The following is a 22,780-nucleotide window of genomic DNA, read 5'->3' on the forward strand; positions in this document are numbered from 1 at the left end:
AAAACAAACATCTGTGCGCATAACAGGACTCAGAAACAACACATACGATTGCTTCACAATTTACATGGTAATGGTCGACCCTATTTATATATGGATAGCCAATTCCCTCAGGAGTGCAGTTGAAAATTGTGCAAAAATAACCATAACTGTGTACATAAAAAGAGGAGTGTATCAAATCCGGATGTAGCATGCTATACAATACTAAATGTGCAGTGTGCAAAGCACCCCTTCCTCAGGGGGTGACGAAGGATAACTTCCGAAACGCGCGTCGGGATGCGCAACTACGGGACGTGGCGACCCTGAAAGGTAAATATTGAGCATTGTCTCATCACTCCCACTTTTTTTTCATTCCCCCTTTTTTTTTTGCACATTGTACTTTAGGCTCATAACCTCTTGTGTGGCCGGATTTTGGTATATGAATTGCTGCTTTGCACATTGTACCATTTTTTGGGGCTATATTGTACTATATCTGGATCCTGATACATGAAATGCTGCTTTGCACACTGCATATTTAGTATGATATAGCATACTACATCCGGATTTGATACACTCCTCTTTTTATGTACACAGTTATGGTTATTTTTGCACAATTTGCAACTGCACTCCTGAGGGAATTAATTATCCATATATAAATAGGGTCGACCATTACCATCTAAATTGTGAAGCAATCGTATGTGTTGTTTCGGAGTCCTGTTATGCGCACAGATGTTTGCTTTGTGTTTTTAATTTTGCCAATTAACATTTAATAAAGGCATTTTATAATCTATTACCTGCGTGGTGCTTCTCTGGTAATTCATAGATTGGTTGTTTGGGTTGTCTTTCATAAAATTTTATCAGTAGCAACTATCTTCCCCTCTCTCAGTTTCTCACTTCCATGTGCACTATTGATTTATGAAAGTAAAATTAAAACAACTGTTATTCTTTAAAAGATGCTTTTCACATTCATAAATGACTATTGTTGGATAGTGCTTGTAAATACAGGCAATTTTATAATTTATGTTCTTATTACAATTTTTAGTTATTTTTGAGATAATACACTTATTTACAGCTTGTTGACTTGGAGACTGACCACCGCTGCTCGACAGGAGAAAATGCACAGCCCTTACAAGCTCTACCGGAATGCTTGTCAGCTAGCCAGCAGCGGTAGTCGGTCCTCCAGGCAATGAGCTATAAACGAAACAAAAGTAATACAATTTGCAACTGTCCTTGATATAGGTAACAAGCGGTAAACTGAAAGTGTGTTTGGTTTTATGCAGAAAAATACTTTATTTTTTGCAGATGTGACTGGCCTGATTTTTTTTATACAATGGCGATCTAAACATGCCAAAATTATTAACATTTTGTAAATGATTGATCTCTACCATAGTCCCCAAGATGAATATTCCCTCTCCCCTACCTCTTCACACCTTCCATAGATAAAACTAGAGAGAACAGACACAAAGCAACATAATGACTTACTGATGAAAGGTGCTAATTCCCCAATGAGCCATTATCGTTAACTTCAATACTAATGGGGACATCTGTATTTAGAAACGTGGTCATGGCACATGTGAGGATTATGTTATCAGTTTCCAGAAAACAATGAGGTCTTTCTAGATGCTATTAAGGACAGTAGGGCCTATACAGAATGCTGCGTTTCAGATGGTTCTTTACGGAGAATCTGCTCTATTCATCTATAAACAAAAAATATATCCGATGTACAGGACAAGAGCAAGGATGGAGCGATGTAAAATAGTAGCAGGAGGAAGAAAATATAAAAAGAGCAGACTGTTCAAGAAGTGGTAAAAAAAAAAAGAACTGAACACATAGTAAGTTTTCTTTACTCATGCACTGTAATGGCTGTGCCATCTATAGTCACCATTAAAGGGACTGTCACCTGAATTTGGCGGGCTATAAATGCCCCGTTTCTTCTTTTTTTCCTCCACCCCATCCTTCCCCGCTGTTCGCAATATTTTCCGGAATTGGAGTAGGTGTCCTCCATAGTTAGCGTGTGCGCAATGCAATCTTATCTCGCGCACACGCAATATGCTTTGCCCATCTGCGGGCAAAGCCAAAAAGCATTACTGCGCATGCAGTAATGTTCCAGAAGTATTTCTCTGTGTTCCGGGACATAGTGCGCCGGCGCATACGCAGTAATGCTTTTCTGCTTTGCCGGCAAAGCATATTGCGCGTGCGCGAGATAAGATTGCATTGGGCACACGCTAACTATGGAGGACACCTACTCCAATTCCAGAAAACATTGCAGACAGCAGGGAAGGATGTGGTGGAGGAAAAAAGAAGAAACACCGCCCATCGGACCGAAAACAGGGCATTTACATAGCCCGCCAAATTCAGGTGACAGATTCCCTTTAAAGTATGGTTTCTACATTGCACTTTTCTGCTTACCAACTGCAAGGACTAACAATGGGCAATGTTATTCCATGTGAAAACCCGATTTACATAAACTTGTTTTGTAACATTTGTAGGTTTTCACATGTTCTTTTGCTAATTATGCAGAGAGGAAGAGAACTAGAACTGTAGTGCCGCCTATTGGAAGTAGCAATCCAATAGGTGGCACTAGAGTTCTAGTTCTCTTCCTCTCTGGAGAGACAATTTGCATAATTAGCATATTTCCCACAGGAGCATTGCGGCTTTAAGTCTCCTCATCTCGGCATGCTTAGCATGTCAATCTCCGCAAGGAGAAACAATACTTCTTGGATGACACTTGTTCTTTTAAATTACATTCAAGTACCTAATATGCTCCCATGGTCCAAAGAAACAATATAACCAGGTGACATGGTTTTCTGGAATGTTAGTCATTGACCATCTACCTCAATAGGAAAACAATTTCTCCCTAGTATGACTTGTACAGTGCGACCAAGGATGTTGGCACTAGAAGAAATAATAGTAATCACTTACAAATTTAATAAATCACAAAAAAAAAAAAAGACACGAATTTTCATCATGGAGAGGATTTATTATACAAAAGTATAAAGGCAATCAGTTGCCCCTCCATCCAATACATTAATTCTTCATTCAGCACAGATAGTTTAGACAATAAATAATTAACAAGAATAATTCAGACACGCTACATAACACAGATGACGCTGGTATCAGAGCCATCTCACAATGTTCCACGATATTCAATTCCTAACAGGATCCAGATTGTTTTGAGATAAACAGATCATTGCCACATAGCACCATTGCTCCGGACACGGCTCGTCCATTAGCCCTGCCATATTTTACAGCTATTATACTATTGGCACTTGGTAGGTACATTGGTCAATGTAATGAGTTCCATGGGGGAGAGGGGAATTCACAGATTTTAATATATTATTTTATATAATTATTTTTTCCTATAACAAAATGTGTATATCCACAGAGTATATCTGTGCAAGATGCTCATGTGCATCGCACATCTAAGTTACCTAAATGGGGTCTATGGGGGCTTCTGGCACATGACATTTCTACATGGTTTTACACCAATGACTTACAAATATGGATTAATGGAACTACACTTCTTGTCTCATGCTGTTAACGTTTCTCTAATTTCTGTGGCCAATTACACATAAAGAAGGAGGATAAATAGGATTCACAGTCACGACCATGAACACTAATAGGAAATGATAAAAATAGACAGTGAAAATGTCCACAAACGCATGAAAATAATAAACTTTTTATTTTACAATGGCTAAATACGTGGGTAATATGGAGAACATCTTTAAGGGACTTAGAGGTCTATGCACCATTTAATGCAATGGGGGACTGAACCAGTATTATAGAAAAATCCATCTATTCACTGGAAATGTAGAGGAAACTCTGGAGTGTCCTGAATAATACAAGAGGCACAGACTTATTGTATATACACAAGACCCGATAAAACTGCATTTTCCTGAATTCAGTCTGCCATATTTCTTGTTGGAAAATTTCTTAAGGTATTTAGACTGTACAATCTGCTCACTGTTCTCATGTCATCCCGTTACCGAAGTGATAGATCTATGGAGGACCTGAGAAAAATTCTGTAAAAAATAAAGGGTATGTCATCCTCTGAGATCAACCTATTTGGACAGACCAGTTGGGGCATTTTCTGTAAGGCCAATAGTAGTCTAGTCTATCACAGGTGGAATTAGTATCATAGTCAAAAGCTAATTAAAGGGAATATGTCAGCAGGATTTTGCTATGTAATCTGACAGCAGCATGATGTAGGGACAGAGACCCCAATTCCACCGATATATCACTTCACTGGTTGCAGTAGTTGTGATAGAGTCACGGTTTTCTCTGGTGCAGATCTAGCAGAGCTCATACTGTTTAGCTGCGTATAACCTAGCTAACACGACTGCTAATCAGTGCTGGGGGTGTGGTTGGACTAGGAAGCACGAGATAACTAGTCCTCTAGTGATACTCACTAAATAAAACACACTATTGAAACAGCAAAACGCAGACAAGTTAGTGATACACCATTGGAATCAGGGTCTCTGCCCTTACATCATTATGCTTGCAGATTGCATATAAAAACCTGACAGCGGATTTTATTCAATCTTGATTGTGCTTCTTGTATCAGTGGCCAAAATGGAAAGTACTGAAACAAATGTAAATGGACTCATTACTTTGTGCATAGAGTCTGCTGGTGTCCTGGTGAACGGTCTGATGAATGGGTAGCTGTCAAGTAAGAAATGTAGTGAGGGTCATGTGTCCACATTAACGATAATGATTGTAAGGTTTTTAGAAATGTGATTACAAGATCCAGGTCACTATTTGGAGGTCAGTCGGTCTTGTGATGCTCAACGCACACGGTCATTTTGTGACGGCAGGAGAGGCCGTGCTGTGCGCGTGTCTCAGTTATTTCACGACTGGATTTTATTCACTGAAATGTACAGAGCGGCGAGGCTCACATTAGAGACGTCACATCAAACAGAACATTCTCATCATACAATAATCAGTAACACAAGAACCCAGCTACGAAATCATTAGAATCAATTCCCAAAGCTGTCCAGTACGTATCATTATCAAACTGTCAATTACAAAAGGAGTAAAAAGGCTATAAAATTCGAGTAAAAAAAATGCTGCTGCTCAGAATACAAATGGACTGCTCCTGGAGGCCACATTGGGTGACAAAGGGCCTCAAGACTCTCGTCGGTTTGTCATTTGACGTGCCTGCAGTCAGTGCACTTGGCCAATGTCTTTTTGTAAACCCTTGGACCCATGGCAGCCAAATAATTCACTTCGGCTAAAAGTTATACAAGCTTCCTTGCATGTGTGCCAGCACCACAAACGCCCCTGAGGTAGACCCGTCTCTGTTGTATTGCATGGGGTACACCTCACAGTCCTCGCTCCTTGGTTGGACACTTTGGCTTTATGTTAGCACCTGGACTTTAGTTTTGCTCTTAGGTGCTGACCTCACAAACACCTTAAGAGCCTGAAAGGGCCCTTTTTTTTTTGCAGCTCAGATAATATGAATCCAGTTCTCCTTTTCCTCCATAATATTCAACAGTTTATTGCACTGTAAGTCAACGCAAAAAAAATCCAGTATTGTGAGATGCAAAGAAACATTCTCCCCATTCGTTGTCACTGAAAGGAGCCAGGTGACAAATGTAGTCCCAGTTTTGCAGCAGCTGTTACATTGTTGCCAAAAGAGAAGAACAAGGGTGAACTTTTGGTCACATACACTGTTACACAGTTTGTTTTGGAACATCATCTCCAAAAAATGTAGCAATGGTTTGAAGAACCATCATCATCATCTCCCCCAAAAAATGTAGCAATGGTTTGTTACAACCATCTTCGTATCTCCAAGGCTTCACAGTTGACTTGGTCAAATAAACTCAAAAGAAAATGTACACTTACTGGAGGACAAAACATCTGTACCTCTTTTGTAACCATCCTCCTAATTCAAAGCCAGGCCATCTCAGGTAGTGGTGCAACTCAAGAACTGAAACTGGAGAAACCACTACTCATTTTAGTGCGAGAACAAGTCATCTCTCATAAATGTCCACGCATTACAATTATGCAATGATCTTCTGGGGAATATCCACTGATGCTCTAAGGAATACAGCATTATCACGTACATAGTTGCGTTTTCGAATGTCCTCATGAGAGATAAACTTAGGATATCCGAAGCCGAGGGTGCTTTCGTCCAAGGAATTTCGAGAACCACTTGGTTTCTGGAAGTTTTTCCAGTTTGGGTCAGGATTAAAGGTTTCTATAATGTGTTGGGGTTTGGACAAGGAAGGATCACTTTGGTCAAGTAATGAAAATGTGACACGAAATGAGAAAGGCCATTCTAGCAGGTTGTCATACTCGCCAGGGAGAACTCTTATGTATACAGAAAGGTAGCTGCCTTCACCGCTGCCGTTGCCATTCAAAAAAGCAGAGACTTGGAGCTTGTAGCCATATCTGTGCGTATAAAAGGGTGGGCTAAATGATTCAAAGTTGCCTCGAACCTTGGCTTCCTGCAATTTGCGAGAATAGTCACTGATCTTCCATATGAGTATCCCTTCGCTGCTCACAGACAGCTCCTCCACCTGCTTCCTCAGCTCCAGAATCTCCTGTCTTTGTCGGTTTACCAAGGAGGACATCATACTAAGGTGGGCTCTCACATTTTCTTCTAGATGTCTGCTCATACCAATCTTAGGGCACTGGGAAAAAAAGGGGACAAAAAAAAGCAGGATTTACTATTTCTATATTATTATTAGCATTCCTTCCATTTCTCATTAGAATATGGTTATATTTAACACATTTGTAATGGACATTCCCACAACTGTTTCATTCATCTGAACAAGACCTGCAGAAATATCCATGGCACATGCTGCAGAAACGGCTCCATTCAGATGTACGGATTAAATTCTGGAAGGTTATGCCATCTGTAATCATACCCTTATAGAAAGCCATAAAGCATTACATTGCAATCTTACCCGGTGTTTGCAGCCAGATTCCTTAAAAGGACAAAGTACTAAAGCAGAACTGCAGCTGTCCTTTAGATGGCCGCTCAAGTCTTCTCTGGCAATGCTGGCAATGCCACACTGGTTGGGACAGGAGACTGGGTACCGCGGACACTGAAACTGGTGACTCTACAAAGAATGGAATACAAGAAAATACTGATTTTAATCACACACTTGAAATTTGTTAAGAAAATTAATGGATTACTGCAACTGCAAGTTATGCAATGTGATGTTTTATAGCATCCATCACATATATGTATATGTATATTTATAGATTAATATTAAAAGTGTCCAGGATTTATGAAAAAAGTATACTCTGCCAGTAATTCTTAAACTTTAGGTTGGAATCACTGGTCAGGCCCTACCCAGCTGGTAGTGCAGTTGGAGAATACGTTATTATCTAGCTGCGCTAATGTCAGGTTTATGTACTTAATTTACTTTTTTTTCTGTTAAGAATGTAACAAGTAATTATCAGACCCCATAGAAACATTTGGAATGTGGCTCCACCACACTATGAAGATTCTTTTTTTTAATCTCCAAATATCAGCCAAGTGCCTCATCCTAATATAGAGGGCGAATGTATCCAGTGATGTCACAGTACGGAAAAATGTAGCTACAAAAAAAATGGGACAACTTAAGAACCATGCAAACAACAATCTCTAAGCAGTGGTATAAAGTGCTGTCACAGCACAGGGGCGATATACACAGTGGTACAACAGCACAGGCATAATGAGCAAAATAACATCAATGTATTATCGCTGTGCTCCGACATCACACTGTGCATTATGTCTCTGTGCCAACATCACCCTGTCCATTACGTCTGTGCTATGACGTCACATTGTGCATTACGTCTGTGCTATGACGTCACATTGTGCATTAGGTCTGTGCTATGACATCATACTGTGCATTAAGTCTGTGCTATGACATCACACTGTGCATTAGGTCCGTGCTATGACATCATACTGTGCATTAGGTCTGTGCTATGGCATCACCGTGTGCATTATGTCTGTGCTATGACATCACACTGTGCATTAGGTCTGTGCTATGACATCACACTGTGCATTAGGTCCGTGCTATGACATCACACTGTGCATTAGGTCTGTGCTATGACATCATACTGTGCATTAGGTCTGTGCTATGGCATCACCGTGTGCATTATGTCTGTGCTATGACATCACACTGTGCATTAGGTCTGTGCTATGACATCATACTGTGCATTAGGTCTGTGCTATGACATCATACTGTGCATTAGGTCTGTGCTATGACATCATACTGTGCATTAGGTCTGTGCTATGACATCATACTGTGCATTAGGTCTGTGCTATGACATCATACTGTGCATTAGGTCTGTGCAATGACATCACACTGTTCATTATATCTGTGCTTTTAGTCACACTGTGCTTTATGTCTGTGCTAAGATGTCACACTGTGCATTATTTATGCGCTATGACATCACACTGTGCATTATTTCTGTGCTATGACATCACACTGTGCATTATTTCTGTGCTATGATGTCGCAACCCAAAAATAATGCACAAATGGAAATCTACTACTGTTGTTGTAATGTCTGTGCCCTTTCTACGTTAAGATAAACTTTAATCAGGTGTGAGCCCCGGGCATCTCCATGTTCTGACTCCCGAGGTCCTGGGAGAAAGATTGAGAAGCCCTAATACATATTTATTGAATACTATGTTCTCTTTGCATTGATTAATGAACTGGTACAATGGCGGCCTTACTCTATTCCTTTGATGGCAGGTATCTTTGATGCACTGCTCACCTATGTCACCAACATGTAACCCAATTTTCACCATCATTGCTTGGAACGCACAGATTATAACATAAGAAAAACTTTTCTTTTACTGGAAATACTTTTTGAAAGCAAAGCAATTCCTCTCTGCACATACCCAGCGGTCCCAGATTATAGGGTGTGCTCATCATTACCTGGATAGTGTCGAAAACAAACTCCTTGCTGCAGTAAGGGCATGGCTGCGTGCGCTTGGGGCACTCGGCCAGTGAATGCTGGGACAGGACGCGTCTCATCATCCGAGCGCCACACTTGTTCTCACAATACACACTTTCTTGGGGACAGGAGCCCTGGTGATCCTAGTTTAGCAAAGAAAACAGAATGGGTTAATGGAAAGAAAAAAAAAAAAAAAAAGCTTCCCCGTCTTCGTAGAGGAGACAAATGAGTAAGATGTTCTCGGCGTGAGAAAGACGAGAGGCATTTAAATGTTTGACACCGCTAATACATCAAAGATTATCGCTCTAAATGGTAAATGTGTAAGTCATTAGCTGAAAATGTGAAATATCAGACTAAATGCTGAGCTCAGCCTATGTGGTTGGCATGACAAGGGGGGATTTTCTAAGAGGATCTTGAAAATTGCCTTATATTGCATCAACGAAAAATGTAAATGTGCTAATGGAAGAATCAAGAAACAGAAACGTTCAGTAAAGTGACAAATAACGCAACATCAATACTAATAATTACACTTATATAATAATGGTGTTTCCATTCTTCACGCTGAGGGGAAGGATCATCATCATATTTAGCTGATCGACTTCTATGGTCATAATTTCAATATACTATTTAGCCAAAAATGACTACACACGTCTCGGTTTGTAAAAAAAGGCATCAATGGCTAACCTATGACTGTACGTATATAAGATCTGAAAAGATGTCCTTTTGCTAAAATCAGGATTTAGTGTTAAATGTTTATTTTTTTTATTTTTGCCATTTTATGTATCACAATCTAAATTTAAAAAAAAGTGACCTCTTGCAATTTTCACACTGGCCACCCCGCTATTTTATAGTCTAATGTTTCCTGTTTTATTTATAAAAGACTTCAGTAGCCTCATTATCATCACAGAAAGTTTTACAATAACAATAACCATTTGTATGTACAACTTGTATACTCGTGTAAGCGAGCCCATATCAGACAAGAGCTATTCAATGTTTTATCAGATTGGTACTTGGACAAATGGTATGTAATATTTTTAGATTCATCCATATATATTTTATCCGTTTTCCACTGACTCACAGAATTTAGAAATTTTTGTTTTTCGTCTTCTCACAGTTATATCACAAGGCTATATAGGGGAGAGTCAGGGAAATGGGACCAACGTTAATGTCTTGACCTAAAAGACCCTCGAGTTTAATGTCAGCACAATCATGGCTGCATTTGAAAATAAGCTAAATGGAAAACATCCAATAAAATGGAGAGAGTCATGGCACATCCACGTTGTTTGAGAAAATCAGAGATTTAATACAAATATATTAAAATCCAAATCTCCACAATACAATTGTAAAACAGTACTCATAGTACAGTTGTGGCCAAAAGTATTGACACCCCTGCAATTCTGTCAGATAATACTCAGTTTCTTCCTGAAAATGATTACAATCACAAATTATTTGGTATTATTATCTTCACTTAATGTATCTTAAATGAAACAACACAAAAAGAATTGTCCTAAAGCCAAATTGGATATAATTCCACACTAAACATAAAAAGGGGGTGGACAAAAGTATTGGCACTGTTCGAAAAATCATGTGATGCTTCTCTAATTTGTGTAATTAACAGCACCTGTAACTTACCTGTGGCACCTAACAGGTGTTGGCAATAACTAAATCACACTTGCAGCCAGTTGACATGGATTAAAGTTGACTCAACCTCTGTCCTGTGTCCTTGTGTGTACCACATTGAGCATGGAGAAAAGAAAGAAGACCAAAGAACTGTCTGAGGACTTGAGAAACCAAATTGTGAGGAAGCATGAGCAATCTCAAGGCTACAAGTCCATCTCCAAAGACCTGAATGTTCCTGTGTCTACCGTGAGCAGTGTCATCTAGAAGTTTAAAGCCCATGGCACTGTGGCTAACCTCCCTAGATGTGGACGGAAAAGAAAAATTGACAAGAGATTTCAATGCAAGATTGTGCGGATGTTGGATAAAGAACCTCGACTAACATCTAAACAAGTTCAAGCTGCCCTGCAGTCCGAGGGTACAACAGGGTCAACCCGTACTATCCGTCGGCGTCTGAATGAAAAGGGACTGTATGATAGGAGACCCAGGAAGACCCCACTTCTTACCCTGAGACATAAAAAAGCCAGGCTGGAGTTTGCCAAAACTTACCTGAAAAAGCCTAAAACGTTTTGGAAGAATGTTCTCTGGTCAGATGAGACAAAAGTAGAGCTTTTTGGGCAAAGGCATCAACAGAGTTTACAGGAGAAAAAAAAGAGGCATTCAAAGAAAAGAACACGGTCCCTACAGTCAAACATGGCAGAGGTTACCTGATGTTTTGGTGTTGCATTGCTGCCTCTGGCACTGGACTGCTTGACCGTGTGCATGGCTTATGAAGTCTGAAGACTACCAACAAATTTTGCAGCATAATGTAGGGCCCAGTGTGAGAAAGCTGGGTCTCCCTCAGAGGTCATGGGTCTTCCAGCAGGACAATGACCCAAAACACACTTCAAAAAGCACTAGAAAATGGTTTGAGAGAAAGCACTGGAGACTCCTAAGGTGGCCAGCAATGAGTCCAGACCTGAATCCCATAGAACACCTGTGGAGAGATCTAAAAATGGCAGTTTGGAGAAGGCACCCTTCAAATATCAGGGACCTGGAGCAGTTTGCCAAAGAAGAATGGTCTAAAATTCCAGCAGAGCATTGTAAGAAATTCATTGATGGTTACCGGAAGCGGTTGGTCGCAGTTATTTTGGATAAAGGTTGTGCAACCAAGTATTAAGCTGAGGGTGCCAACACTTTTGTCTGGCCCATTTTTGAAGTTTTGTGTGAAATTATCAATTTTTTGCTTTTTGCTTCATTCTCTTTTGTGTTTTTTCATTTAAGACAAATTAAATGAAGATAATACCAAATAATTTGTGTTTGCAATCATTTTCAGGAAGAAACTGAGTATTATCTGACAGAATTGCAGGGGTGTCAATACTTTTGGCCACAACTGTAGATCTATTGTGCATAGATAATTTTGGGGCCATATTACACATTAGAGAGAAGTCGCCTAGACCCGCCAATTTCAGCTCGTCAGCTTTTGGAGGTGTATGGGTACCATGATTGCAAATCAGGGCTGCTGAAGCCACCAGATGTAATTTAGTGAACGCTCACCTCATAAGCCTCTCCAGTGAAGTCATTACCGCAGAATTCACAGCGAACCTTGCGTTTCGGGCAGTCGTGCTGCATGTGTTCTGGTAAATCTCTGCGGATCAGTTTGGTGCTGCAGCGGTTTGGACATGGAATCACGTTGAAGGCACAAGTGTTGAGATGAGTCTAATGGGCAAAAGTAATCATCAATGAAAAACCGCAGTCTTTTCCCCAGATTTCACACCGTCATGATGATACTTAGTATGAAGTAGACTAGGTATTCCTTGACGGAGATACTTTGGGATAGACCATTTAATACATATCTGTACTAGTGATGAACGAATGTGCTCAGATAAAGTCTTATCCAGCATGCTCGGGTGCTAAACGAGTGTCTTCGGTGCACTCGAATAATATGTTCGAGACCCTACAGCTGTTAGGCAATCCCTACACTTGTTGCTGCTGTCTAACAGCCGTGAGACGCGCAGCCATGGGATCTCGAACATATTATTTGAGCACACCAAAGACATTGGGTTAGCATCTGAGCATGCTCAGATAATACCTTATCCGAGCACGATCGCTCATCACTAGTACACATATATTAAATGGGCTATACCACAGTATCTCTGTGTGTACTAGTGATGAATGAACGTGCTGGGATAAGGTGTTATCTGAGCATGCTCTGGTTCTTACCCAATGTCTTCGGCATGCTCGAATAATAGGTTAGCAAGCTGAAGACATTCGAGACCCCCCAGCTGCATGTCCATTGGCTGTTAGCCAATCCGTGCATGTGTTGCGGCTCTCTAATAGCCGCAATACATGCACTCGCAGGGACTCGAACATATTTTTCAAGCACGCCAAAGACACTAAGTGAGCACCCGAGTATGCTCGGATAACACCTTATCCGAGCACGTTCGCTCATCACTAATGTGCACCTGTATACCAAGAAGTTAGTGACGGAGCAAAATTTTTTAAATCTGACCAGTGTCACTTTATGTGGTAATAACTCTGCAATGCTTCAACAAATCCCAGTGATTTTGAGATTGTTTTTTTCGTGACACATTATACTTTATGATAATGGTAAATTTAGGTCAATATGTTTTGTGTTTATTTATAAAAAATATCAAAAATTTGTGAAAATGTTAAAAAATTAGCAATTTTCAAAATTTGAATGATTATCCCTTTAATCCACATGGTCATACCACAGCAAAACATTAGTAAATAACATTTCCCACATGTCGGCTTTACATCAGCATCATTTGTAAAATGTTATTTTATTTTGTTAGCATTTTAGGAGGTTTAAAAATGTAGCAGCAATTTTTAATTTTTTCAAGGAAATTTACAAAATTAATTTTTTGGGGGAACTATCCATGTTTGAAGTGCATTTAGGGCAGGGGTGTCAAACTGCATTCCTCGAGGGCCGCAAACCATGCGTGTTTTCAAGATTTCCTTAGCATTGCATAAGGTGCTGCAATCATTATGTGTGTAGGTGATTAAATTATCACCTGTGCAGTACAAGGAAATCCTGAAAACATGACCTGTTTGCAGCCCTCGAGGAATGCAGTTTGACACCCCTGAATAAGGGGTCCCATATATTGGGAAACCCCCAAACGTGATACCATTTTAAAAACAGCACCCCCTGACATATTGAAAACGGCTGTCAGGTAGTTTATTAACCCTTCAGGTGCTTTACAGGAATAAATGCAAAGTGGTATGACAGAAATGAAAATGTGTATTTTTACCACCTAAATGCCTCTAAACTTCTGAACAGATTACTACAGCCGTCAGACTCTAAAGGTACCGTTACACTAAACGATTTACCAACGATAACAACCAGCGATACGACCTGGCCGTGATCGTTGGTAAGTCGTTGTGTGGTCGCTGGGGAGCTGTCACACAGACAGCTCTCTCCAGCGACCACCGATCAGGGGAACAACTTCGGCATCGTTGAAACAGTCTTCAACGATGCCGAAGTCCCCGGGTAACTAGGGTAAACATCGGGTTACTAAGTGCAGGGCCGCGCTTAGTAACCCGATATTTACCCTGGTTGCCATTGTAAAAGTAAAAAAAAAAAACACTACATACTCACATTCCGATGTCTGTCACGTCCCCCGGCGTCAGCTACCCTGCACTGTGTAAGCGCCGGCCGTAAAGCAGAGCGGTGACGTCACCGCTGTGCTCTGCTTTACGGCCGGCCGGCGCTGACAGTGCAGGGTAGCTGACGCCGGGGAACGTGACAGACATTGGAATGTGAGTATGTGGTTTTTTTTTTTTACTTTTACAATGGTAACCAGGGTAAATATCGGGTTACTAAGCGCGGCCCTGCACTTAGTAACCCGATGTTTACCCTGGTTATAGGTGAACACATTGCTAGATCGGCGTCACACACGCCGATCTAGCGATGACAGTGGGGTGATCAGCGACCAAAAAAAGGTCCTGATCATTCCCCACGACCAACGATCTCCCAGCAGGGGCCTGATCGTTGGTCGCTGTCACACACAAAGATATCGTTAGCGGGATCGTTGCTACGTCACAAAAAGCGTGACGTTGCAATGATATCGTTAACAAAATTGTTATGTGTGAAGGTACCTTAAGGCTGCTATTTGGTCATGAACTGCCACGGCAAACATCAGGACCACACAATCATGATCTGAGGGCACTGATTGGGATACAGAGGAAGCCCTCACACTCTGTTAACCACATATAATGATGTAGTCACTATTTACAGCAGCATCTAAGGGGTTAAACAGATATGGACGGTGCAAACACTGATCGTGGCTGATACAGCAAGTTGTCAGCTATAGTGTACAGCCGACAGATGCTAGATTATTAACTGTATGGGGAGGCTATTCTCTTATATGTCAGGTCAGTTAAAAGACGTATTGGTGGTCATTAAGGGGTTAATACATAGGTGGTTCTGATGTTGTAACTCACTAGTAATATTGGGAATAGTATTTTATTAGATTCCTGGGTCTAAGCTGGCTGAGAAAAAATGTAAATGCATACTACTCAATAAGGCTTTAGCATATGAGCATAAGGAGGCCTTTGACTAAGGTAATCTTGGGCCTATTGGATGGGAAACGACTGCAGTATCGCGATGTAACATCACAATGTAATGAAAGGGACTGCGATATGGCTCATACGCAAATTGTGATGACTACAACACACAAGTTGCAAAGTTACAATACGTTAACAAAGGTTTTAATACAGCAAGTTTCTAGTAAGGCGACTTATACATTGTCTTAGCTTTGGTCTCCCATCATCTCACCTGGAGTTGTTTTATTTGCCCGCTCCATCGGCACCCCTCCTCGCTATGTATACATCGAATGGACAGGCTGAGCACTTGAGTTTCCAGCTCACGATCAGGGTAAATCTACTCCATGGACAATTAGGAGAAAAGAAAAAAAATCCTCATAAGAAAAAGTGAACAAAGCAGAGTATTTTACTCAGTCAATACATTTTTAAGACACAATAACTCCATTTTCATCAGGGTTGCACCTGCTATATGCCAAGTGTGGCCAGCATTATGCCATTGGCACTCGTCCTTGGCCATGTGTAATAAAACATACATGACAGCTGCCAGCTCAGCTGTGCCTCGATCACTCAACAGGGCATTTGTCATGGAATTTGCAGAGAGAAAAGAAAGTTGTATTGTGGTGAGACGTTCCATCTTCTGTACCGAGCACGTGTGACAGGAAGGGTATTTTTTTTTAGCTGAAAAAAGGGGGCAGCTTTGTTCTCGGGCTTGTCAGACACTGGTCGCCTGGATTGACAGAATATATTCAAATCAGCCATTCAGCCTAAAAACTGGTACATAGAAGCATAGGCTCTCCCCTAATGCAGTCACCACAAAGACCCCTTTCTCCAGTGCATCTCAAAACTGTACTGATGCTGCTTTATCTACAGTCTGTGCTGGGTTTGGCTAGGACGTAAGATACAAAAGCATGGTTTATGCTCCTGATGGGGCTGCATTTAAAAAAGAGCCAGGAACAGACGGCCATTGTTGTGGGACGAAGAGTCTCCGGGGCTCTGCATCGTGGTTCTGGAGAAGTTTTCTTTGGCAGGAGCACTACTTGCCGGCACGGAGAGGGGCTATTTTTGTAGACAGATCCTTAAGTGGAACACAAATAACTGCTATTATGTAAAGAGATGTGTGTGTGTTCCCCTTCCGGAACAAACTAAATCTTTCCAGGGACCGAAAACATCACTACTAGTAATGATGGGATCCGTTAGTACCTTGTTGGGCAGATATCTCCCAAGTAGTGACCGGTGAAGAGTTATCCACTTCTTAATAAATTCTCCTAACGGAGAGGGGATTATCCAGCTATTACAGAATCCCGAAATGATGAAATAATTACATATTCTTGTGTGTAGCTGCATGAATAGGAAGATTTACTGAGTGATTAACTTCTCGGAGCTGCCCTGGAGATCATACGGGTCATCATTCCCCTGTCCCAGATAGGACGGAACCAAGAAGAGGCTTTTAGCGCCAACATTACATAACCACAACGCAAGGGCTTCTATTTACTGGTGATATTTTTGACAAAAACATTCATGCATTTGACAGCTGAATGCTCCAAATCACTGGCGGGTAAGATGGCGACCACTATGTTCTGCCTGATTTGCTGTGACATAGACTTCAAGGTGAACTGGAGCGTATCCATTAAGAAAGGAAATAAGTGCACTTCTCTTTCAAGTAGACAAACAGTTATTCAGATTCTAAGCCTTAAAAGTCGTCTTTACCTTTGCATAGTCCAGTGCTAGTTGGTCTTCTGGACACTTGAACACACCTTCACTGCAGACAAAGAAAATATACAGTTAAAATGACGCGTGCACAGACGTCTGCCCGATATACCAAAGCATTATATACTGCAACGCATGGACCTGACTCATTATTGTATTTTCACCTTGTTAATGGGGTAAAATTGTTTGAATATTGAATTTTTTATTTGTGCCTTAAAGTAAACCTGTAAGGCGATTCATGCCGCCCAAGCCAGCATAAGTTGCATCCGGGTGAGTTAAGGTACTGTCACACTAGACGATATCGCTAGCGATCCGTGACGTTGCAGCGTCCTCGCTAGCGATATCGTCCAGTGTGACAGGCAGCAGCGATCAGGCCCCTGCTGGGAGATCGCTGGTCGGGGAAGAAAGTCCAGAACTTTATTTCGTCGCTGGACTCCCCGTAGACATCGCTGAATCGGCGTGTGTGACACCGATTCAGCGATGTCTTCACTGGTAACCAGGGTAAACATCGGGTAACTAAGCGCAGGGCCGCGCTTAGTAACCCGATGTTTACCCTGGTTACCAGCGTAAAAAAACAAACAGTACATACTTACATTCAGCTGTCTGTCCCTTGCCGTCTGGTTCCTGCACTGACTGCTGGCCGTAAAGTGAAAGCAGAGCACAGCCACAGCGGTGAGTCACCGCTGTGTGACTCACCGCTGTGCTTTCACTTTACGGCCAGCAGTCAGTGCAGGAACCAGACGGCAAGGGACAGACAGCTGAATGTAAGTATGTACTGTTTGTTTTTTTACGCTGGTAACCAGGGTAAACATCGGGTTACTAAGCGCGGCCCTGCGCTTAGTTACCCGATGTTTACCCTGGTTACCGGGGACCTCGGGATCGTTGGTCGCTGGAGAGCTGTCTCTGTGACAGCTCTCCAGCGACCAAACAGCGACGCTGCAGCGATCCGGATCGTTGTCGGTATCGCTGCAGCGTCGCTAAAGGTACCGTCACACTTAGCGACGCTGCAGCGATACCGACAACGATCCGGATCGCTGCAGCGTTGCTGTTTGGTCGCTGGAGAGCTGTCACACAGACAGCTCTCCAGCGACCAACGATCCCGAGGTCCCCGGTAACCAGGGTAAACATCGGGTTACTAAGCGCGGCCCTGCGCTTAGTTACCCGATGTTTACCCTGGTTACCAGTGAAGACATCGCTGAATCGGTGTCACACACGCCGATTCAGCGATGTCTGCGGGGAGTCCAGCGACGAAATAAAGTTCTGGACTTTCTTCCCCGACCAGCGATCTCCCAGCAGGGGCCTGATCGCTGCTGCCTGTCACACTGGACGATATCGCTAGCGAGGACGCTGCAACGTCACGGATCGCTAGCGATATCGTCTAGTGTGACAGTACCTTTAGAGAAAATCTATTTTACAAAATCCGTCCGGGAACAATAGTCATGGACCAGACTAGTCGGACATCGCCCCTGGCCGGCTCTTCCCAGCGCTGCTGCAGGTGATTGACAGGCATATGAGAGGGAGAGACCTGCTCATCACTTCTAGCAGATCTTCAAAGTTTATTTATTCTGAAACGCCAGATAAGTAACTTCATAGGAAGCCATTTACAATCCGTGCACCTCACGCGGCATTCAACAAACGACCGAATCTCCAGAATGAACTACATATAAAATGTACAGAACGGGACGATCGGTCTCCCATGTGTATGATCCAGCGAAAAGAAAATGACACACGTTACTGGCCACCATAAACGCGGCTAATGTTTCCTCCTCCTCCAGCGCTGATCTAAATCTAAATCCACAATTCAGCTTTGAGCCCTTTCCAAAAATGCCCAAGACATGGGAGAATATATATTTATAGGATAGATAGTGTTTTAGCTGCTTTGATATAACCCACAGCCATAATCCGGCTTCTTTTCAGCAAATGAGTTTGGTTTTCATCCCTTTTTAGCACAGAAATGACTCCACATCTTGGGTGCACTTGTTCTATTTAATGAGGGCAACGAGCAGAGAACTTACAGAGGCAGCGACATCTGATAGTTGGCCCCTAGGCCATTTTATGTAACGTAATAAAATATAATTATGGGTATCAAGCACCGCTGCCTTAGACGTTACTTGGAGATAATTAGAAGGAGATTATACTATTGGAAGTTATGTAAAATAAATAGTGCATCAGAAGCAATTTGGCGCGGCATAACCCAGAACTGGAGCTGCCGTGCACTTCATAGGTAGCATGAGGTTAACACATGTGACAGCACTATCCTTATTATACAAAGAAAATTAACTCCTGCCGGTACACTGAAGCAACTTAGAAAAGTAAATGCTGGTGCTGGCCATGGAAGTGTTTATCAAGGCAGCACAGCAATAGATTTGTGTTACAGAACCTTACACTTTAGAAATTGCTTAAAAGGGGTATTTCCATCTCTAAAATCCTATCCCAATATGTAGTTGGTGTAGTAATAGTAATATTAACAAATGCCTTCAATTAGTATAGTTCTTCTGATTCGCCCATGTGCAGGGCATTACAGTAGCTTAGGTATCCATGGTTACGACCACTCATAGTGACAGTTCGCTACTAATGGTTTTAACCATGGATACCCAAGCCCTGCACATGGGGTAAGAGACAGGGCGAATCAGAAGAACTATACTACATTTCTAGTTGGAGGTATTTGAAAAAATTATTATTATTACACATATTACATATTGGGATAGGATCTTGGAGATGGGAATACCTCTTTAACTTGCCAATATAACAATTTTATTACATTTTTGAAAGTTGGATGATAAATTAACCAATATGGCAGCCAGAACATCGCAGGGGTTGTCATCCAATTTCCCACAGTATTAAAGGGTGATGGCTACTATCCTGACAGGTTTAGATGAATAGGTGGCTTATGTTTGACCACTTGATGGAAAACAAGCAAAAGGAATGTATTCTTTAAAGAGAGTATAATAAGTCGGCACAGAATGACTGTTCAAACCAAGTACAGGTGGTCAGTGCAACCTTGGCAGGGCCAAACAGTCCAGTGCACCTTCCTACCTACTTGTTTCCCATCTATCTCCACAGTTCTCAGGCTGTATAAAGTCAGACATGCCTATCAAAGAAGAATGGGGGGGTGGTGATCGTGGAAAATCAAGTAGGTAGGAAGGAGCACTGGACTGTTTGGCCACACCAAGGCTGCACCGAGCGCCTGTGCTTGGTTTGAACAGTCATTCTGTGCTTTTAAGACTCTAATTTAGGAGCGGCTCAACATTTGCAGTAATTATATATATATATATATATATATATATATATATATATACATATATACATATATATATATATATATATATATATATATATATACATATACATATACACATATACATATATACACATATATATATATATACACACATGTATATATATATATATATATTTTTTTTTTTTAATCTTTGCATGTCCCTTTTTCTCAGGTTCCCTGGAACCCTGTTATGGGGGGGGGGGGGGGGGGAGGGGGGTGTTGTTTTCATTGAAATGACCAAGGAAATGTTTGAAGACTTCTTACAGGCAATGTTTCCTGAGCAGAAGGTTTTACTTTGGCAGGGGAGCTCTCTCATTTAGCCAACAAGTTTCCATTAGTCAGGTACAGGAACCCTGAAACAAGTACAAGTGCTACAAATGTGTCTCTGGTTTGGCTAATATAAAACAGTCTTCTTCCATCTGTAGGATAGGTAATCTAATCTGCAGCCATTTTTAGGGAGCATCGTCTAAAAGTTTCTTTATACCACTTGCATCTCTTCAATGAGAACTGATACCTCCAGAGCGACATCAAAGGCATCCCATCCTGCCCACCCATATCCTGCTCTTCACTAATGAGGGGCATGAAGTCTGAAACAGCTGTTTAGGGATGGATGTCAGGTTTGGATAGTTTGCAGACTCTGCCCCAAGAATAGTCCTAGTTACTTATTACACAAAACACGATATTAATGTTTTCTCCATGTGTCACCATGCTGTTCCTCCTGTGCCCTACTCTGTCCTATAGAGCTTGGTAGATATAGTCTGGAAGATCCAGATCAGCATGGCCACCTAACACCAGGATTTACTTCTCCCTGAAACGGTAGATGAGATTTTAATTTACCTTTTTGGCCGTCACTACTAGAAGGGATGGCTGTAGATCCAACATTTACAGTATGTGTACGTGTAGCTGCTTATTCGATCCCATCAAAGCAATGCGAAGGAAATGTGTGCACTTAATAGATCACAGGATTCCAGCATCCATTGTCGTGTACATGTAGAACCGGTAAGATGTACAATCAAAACCAAAGAAAAAAAATGATTCAAATGTGTGCAATATCGGACTTTTGTACAAGCTACAAATGACTCAATATGATCCCAATCACAGAGCACATCTGGGCTGACGTGCAGATGCGGCCATGATCTGTCCTGCCAGCTGGCAGCTGAACACTTCTGTTCTGAATCTCTCCCCTCTCGTAACTTCCTCCCTCCATAAGCAAATACTGTCCACCCTGCACCGCTGTGCTCCACACAATGGGCTCCGTGTACAGAGCTTCTTCTCCTGACTGCATCAGGCACTTCACAAGCCCCAAGTGGATATTACTGAACTGTAAAAAATAAAAGAAGTGTGTTGTAAATAGCATTCTTATTATTTGTACTTTCTTTTCTAATGTAACCAGCATGTTTTCCACAGTGCTGCGGGTATTTATTTAATTTACTAATTTTCCACTGCATATTGTTTGGATTACTGACTAACAACAAAAAGGTGTATATTTTATGTACTATATTTTCTATATCGAAAAATTATTAATAAGGTGTTTTAAGCTAATACAAAGGGATTCCCTACTGCACAATCCATATTTGAGATATGGAAATAAAATCCAGTTCACACTTCTACTGCAGTGCATTTTACCACAATTGCAGTGAAGCTGTAGGGGTTTTCGTACCATCTCGCTTAGTAACATGGTGTGAACCAAGCCAAAATGGAATCAGTCTATGTATTTTAATAGGTGCCCTGTAATGAGAGGTCTTCGTTCCCCCTAACTAAACATCTCGAAAATGTACTCCAACTTTTATTCTTACATAGGCCTAAGTACGGCCAAGGGAAGACCACAAACTGCCATAGAATGAAACCCAAAATGGTAATACATGAAACAATAAAAAAACCTAAAAGACCAAAAATGTGCAACGCGTCTTGGCACTTCATACAATAATACAGGAGCACTTGGGATAGTAATCTGCACTCAGGTCAGCCTCGATGTCTCTCCCCACCACCACCCACTGGCTAGGATACCCCCACCAAGCTAATATTTAACTTCATCCCTTGCCGAGAAAATAAACAGCCGCACAAAGCTACCAAATGGCCAAATACAAGGACCCATAGGTTACTGTAACTTTAAAGCAAACATTGACATTCTTTTTTCCTCTTGAACTGGAACGAAGTTCAGTCCTCAGTGAGAATTTGTGTACCCACCTCAGAGATCAGAAGCCGAGACCAGAAAACCACAGCGATGACAGAACCAGGACCAGAAATACCGGCCGTAGACATGAGCTGCGGCCGGAACCCACAGCATTTCTGTACACACCTTACAGATCTACAGCTGTCTACTGTCAGGGGAACAGGGCTGTCCCCGAGCATGTCACTTTCTAGATATGACACATAACATTGCTGGTAATATAGCACACCCAGTACAAAGGGCAAACGAGGTAGATAAAGGCAGGTGTCTGGAAGAGACATTCTTGTTGATGCCCCATAACAGACACATCTTATTTTTAATTCATCGTTACTGATTCTTCAATGATGCCTGTATGCAAATTAGCACTCACCCAAAAATAAGAAACTCTCTGCTGCCCCCTATAGGTGGTTAGCCTGTAGTCAATATTCAACCCATTAAAGAGCCTTGAAAACATGACTAGGGTTTACAGCCAAACTACCAACTCCTATCAGTAGACTGCTGTTTGGGAGTTTTTGCTCCTCATCAGTACAAAGCATAGTACTGGGTAGTTGGCCGAGATGCCATTGATGCAATTCAACACTGACGCA

At 41.6% G+C, this 22,780-nt stretch overlaps 1 protein-coding gene across 1 annotated transcript in view; it reads right to left on the reverse strand.

The window, feature by feature from the left end:
• Window positions 1–2,935: 2,935 nt before the first annotated feature.
• TRAF4 (TNF receptor associated factor 4) overlaps window positions 2,936–22,780 on the reverse strand; it is a 54,361-nt gene continuing 34,516 nt past the window's right edge. The window contains exons 2-7 of the mRNA XM_069761215.1: window positions 16,744–16,795; window positions 15,269–15,373; window positions 12,028–12,189; window positions 8,856–9,017; window positions 6,888–7,043; window positions 2,936–6,611 (exon numbers count right to left, since the gene is read on the reverse strand). Coding sequence (XP_069617316.1) covers window positions 5,979–6,611; window positions 6,888–7,043; window positions 8,856–9,017; window positions 12,028–12,189; window positions 15,269–15,373; window positions 16,744–16,795 — 1,270 coding nt within the window. The 3' untranslated portion in view covers window positions 2,936–5,978. The remainder of the gene's footprint in view (window positions 6,612–6,887; window positions 7,044–8,855; window positions 9,018–12,027; window positions 12,190–15,268; window positions 15,374–16,743; window positions 16,796–22,780) is intronic.

Source organism: Ranitomeya imitator, chromosome 3, assembly GCF_032444005.1.
Source record: "Ranitomeya imitator isolate aRanImi1 chromosome 3, aRanImi1.pri, whole genome shotgun sequence".
NCBI classification, from domain to species: Eukaryota; Metazoa; Chordata; class Amphibia; order Anura; family Dendrobatidae; genus Ranitomeya; species Ranitomeya imitator.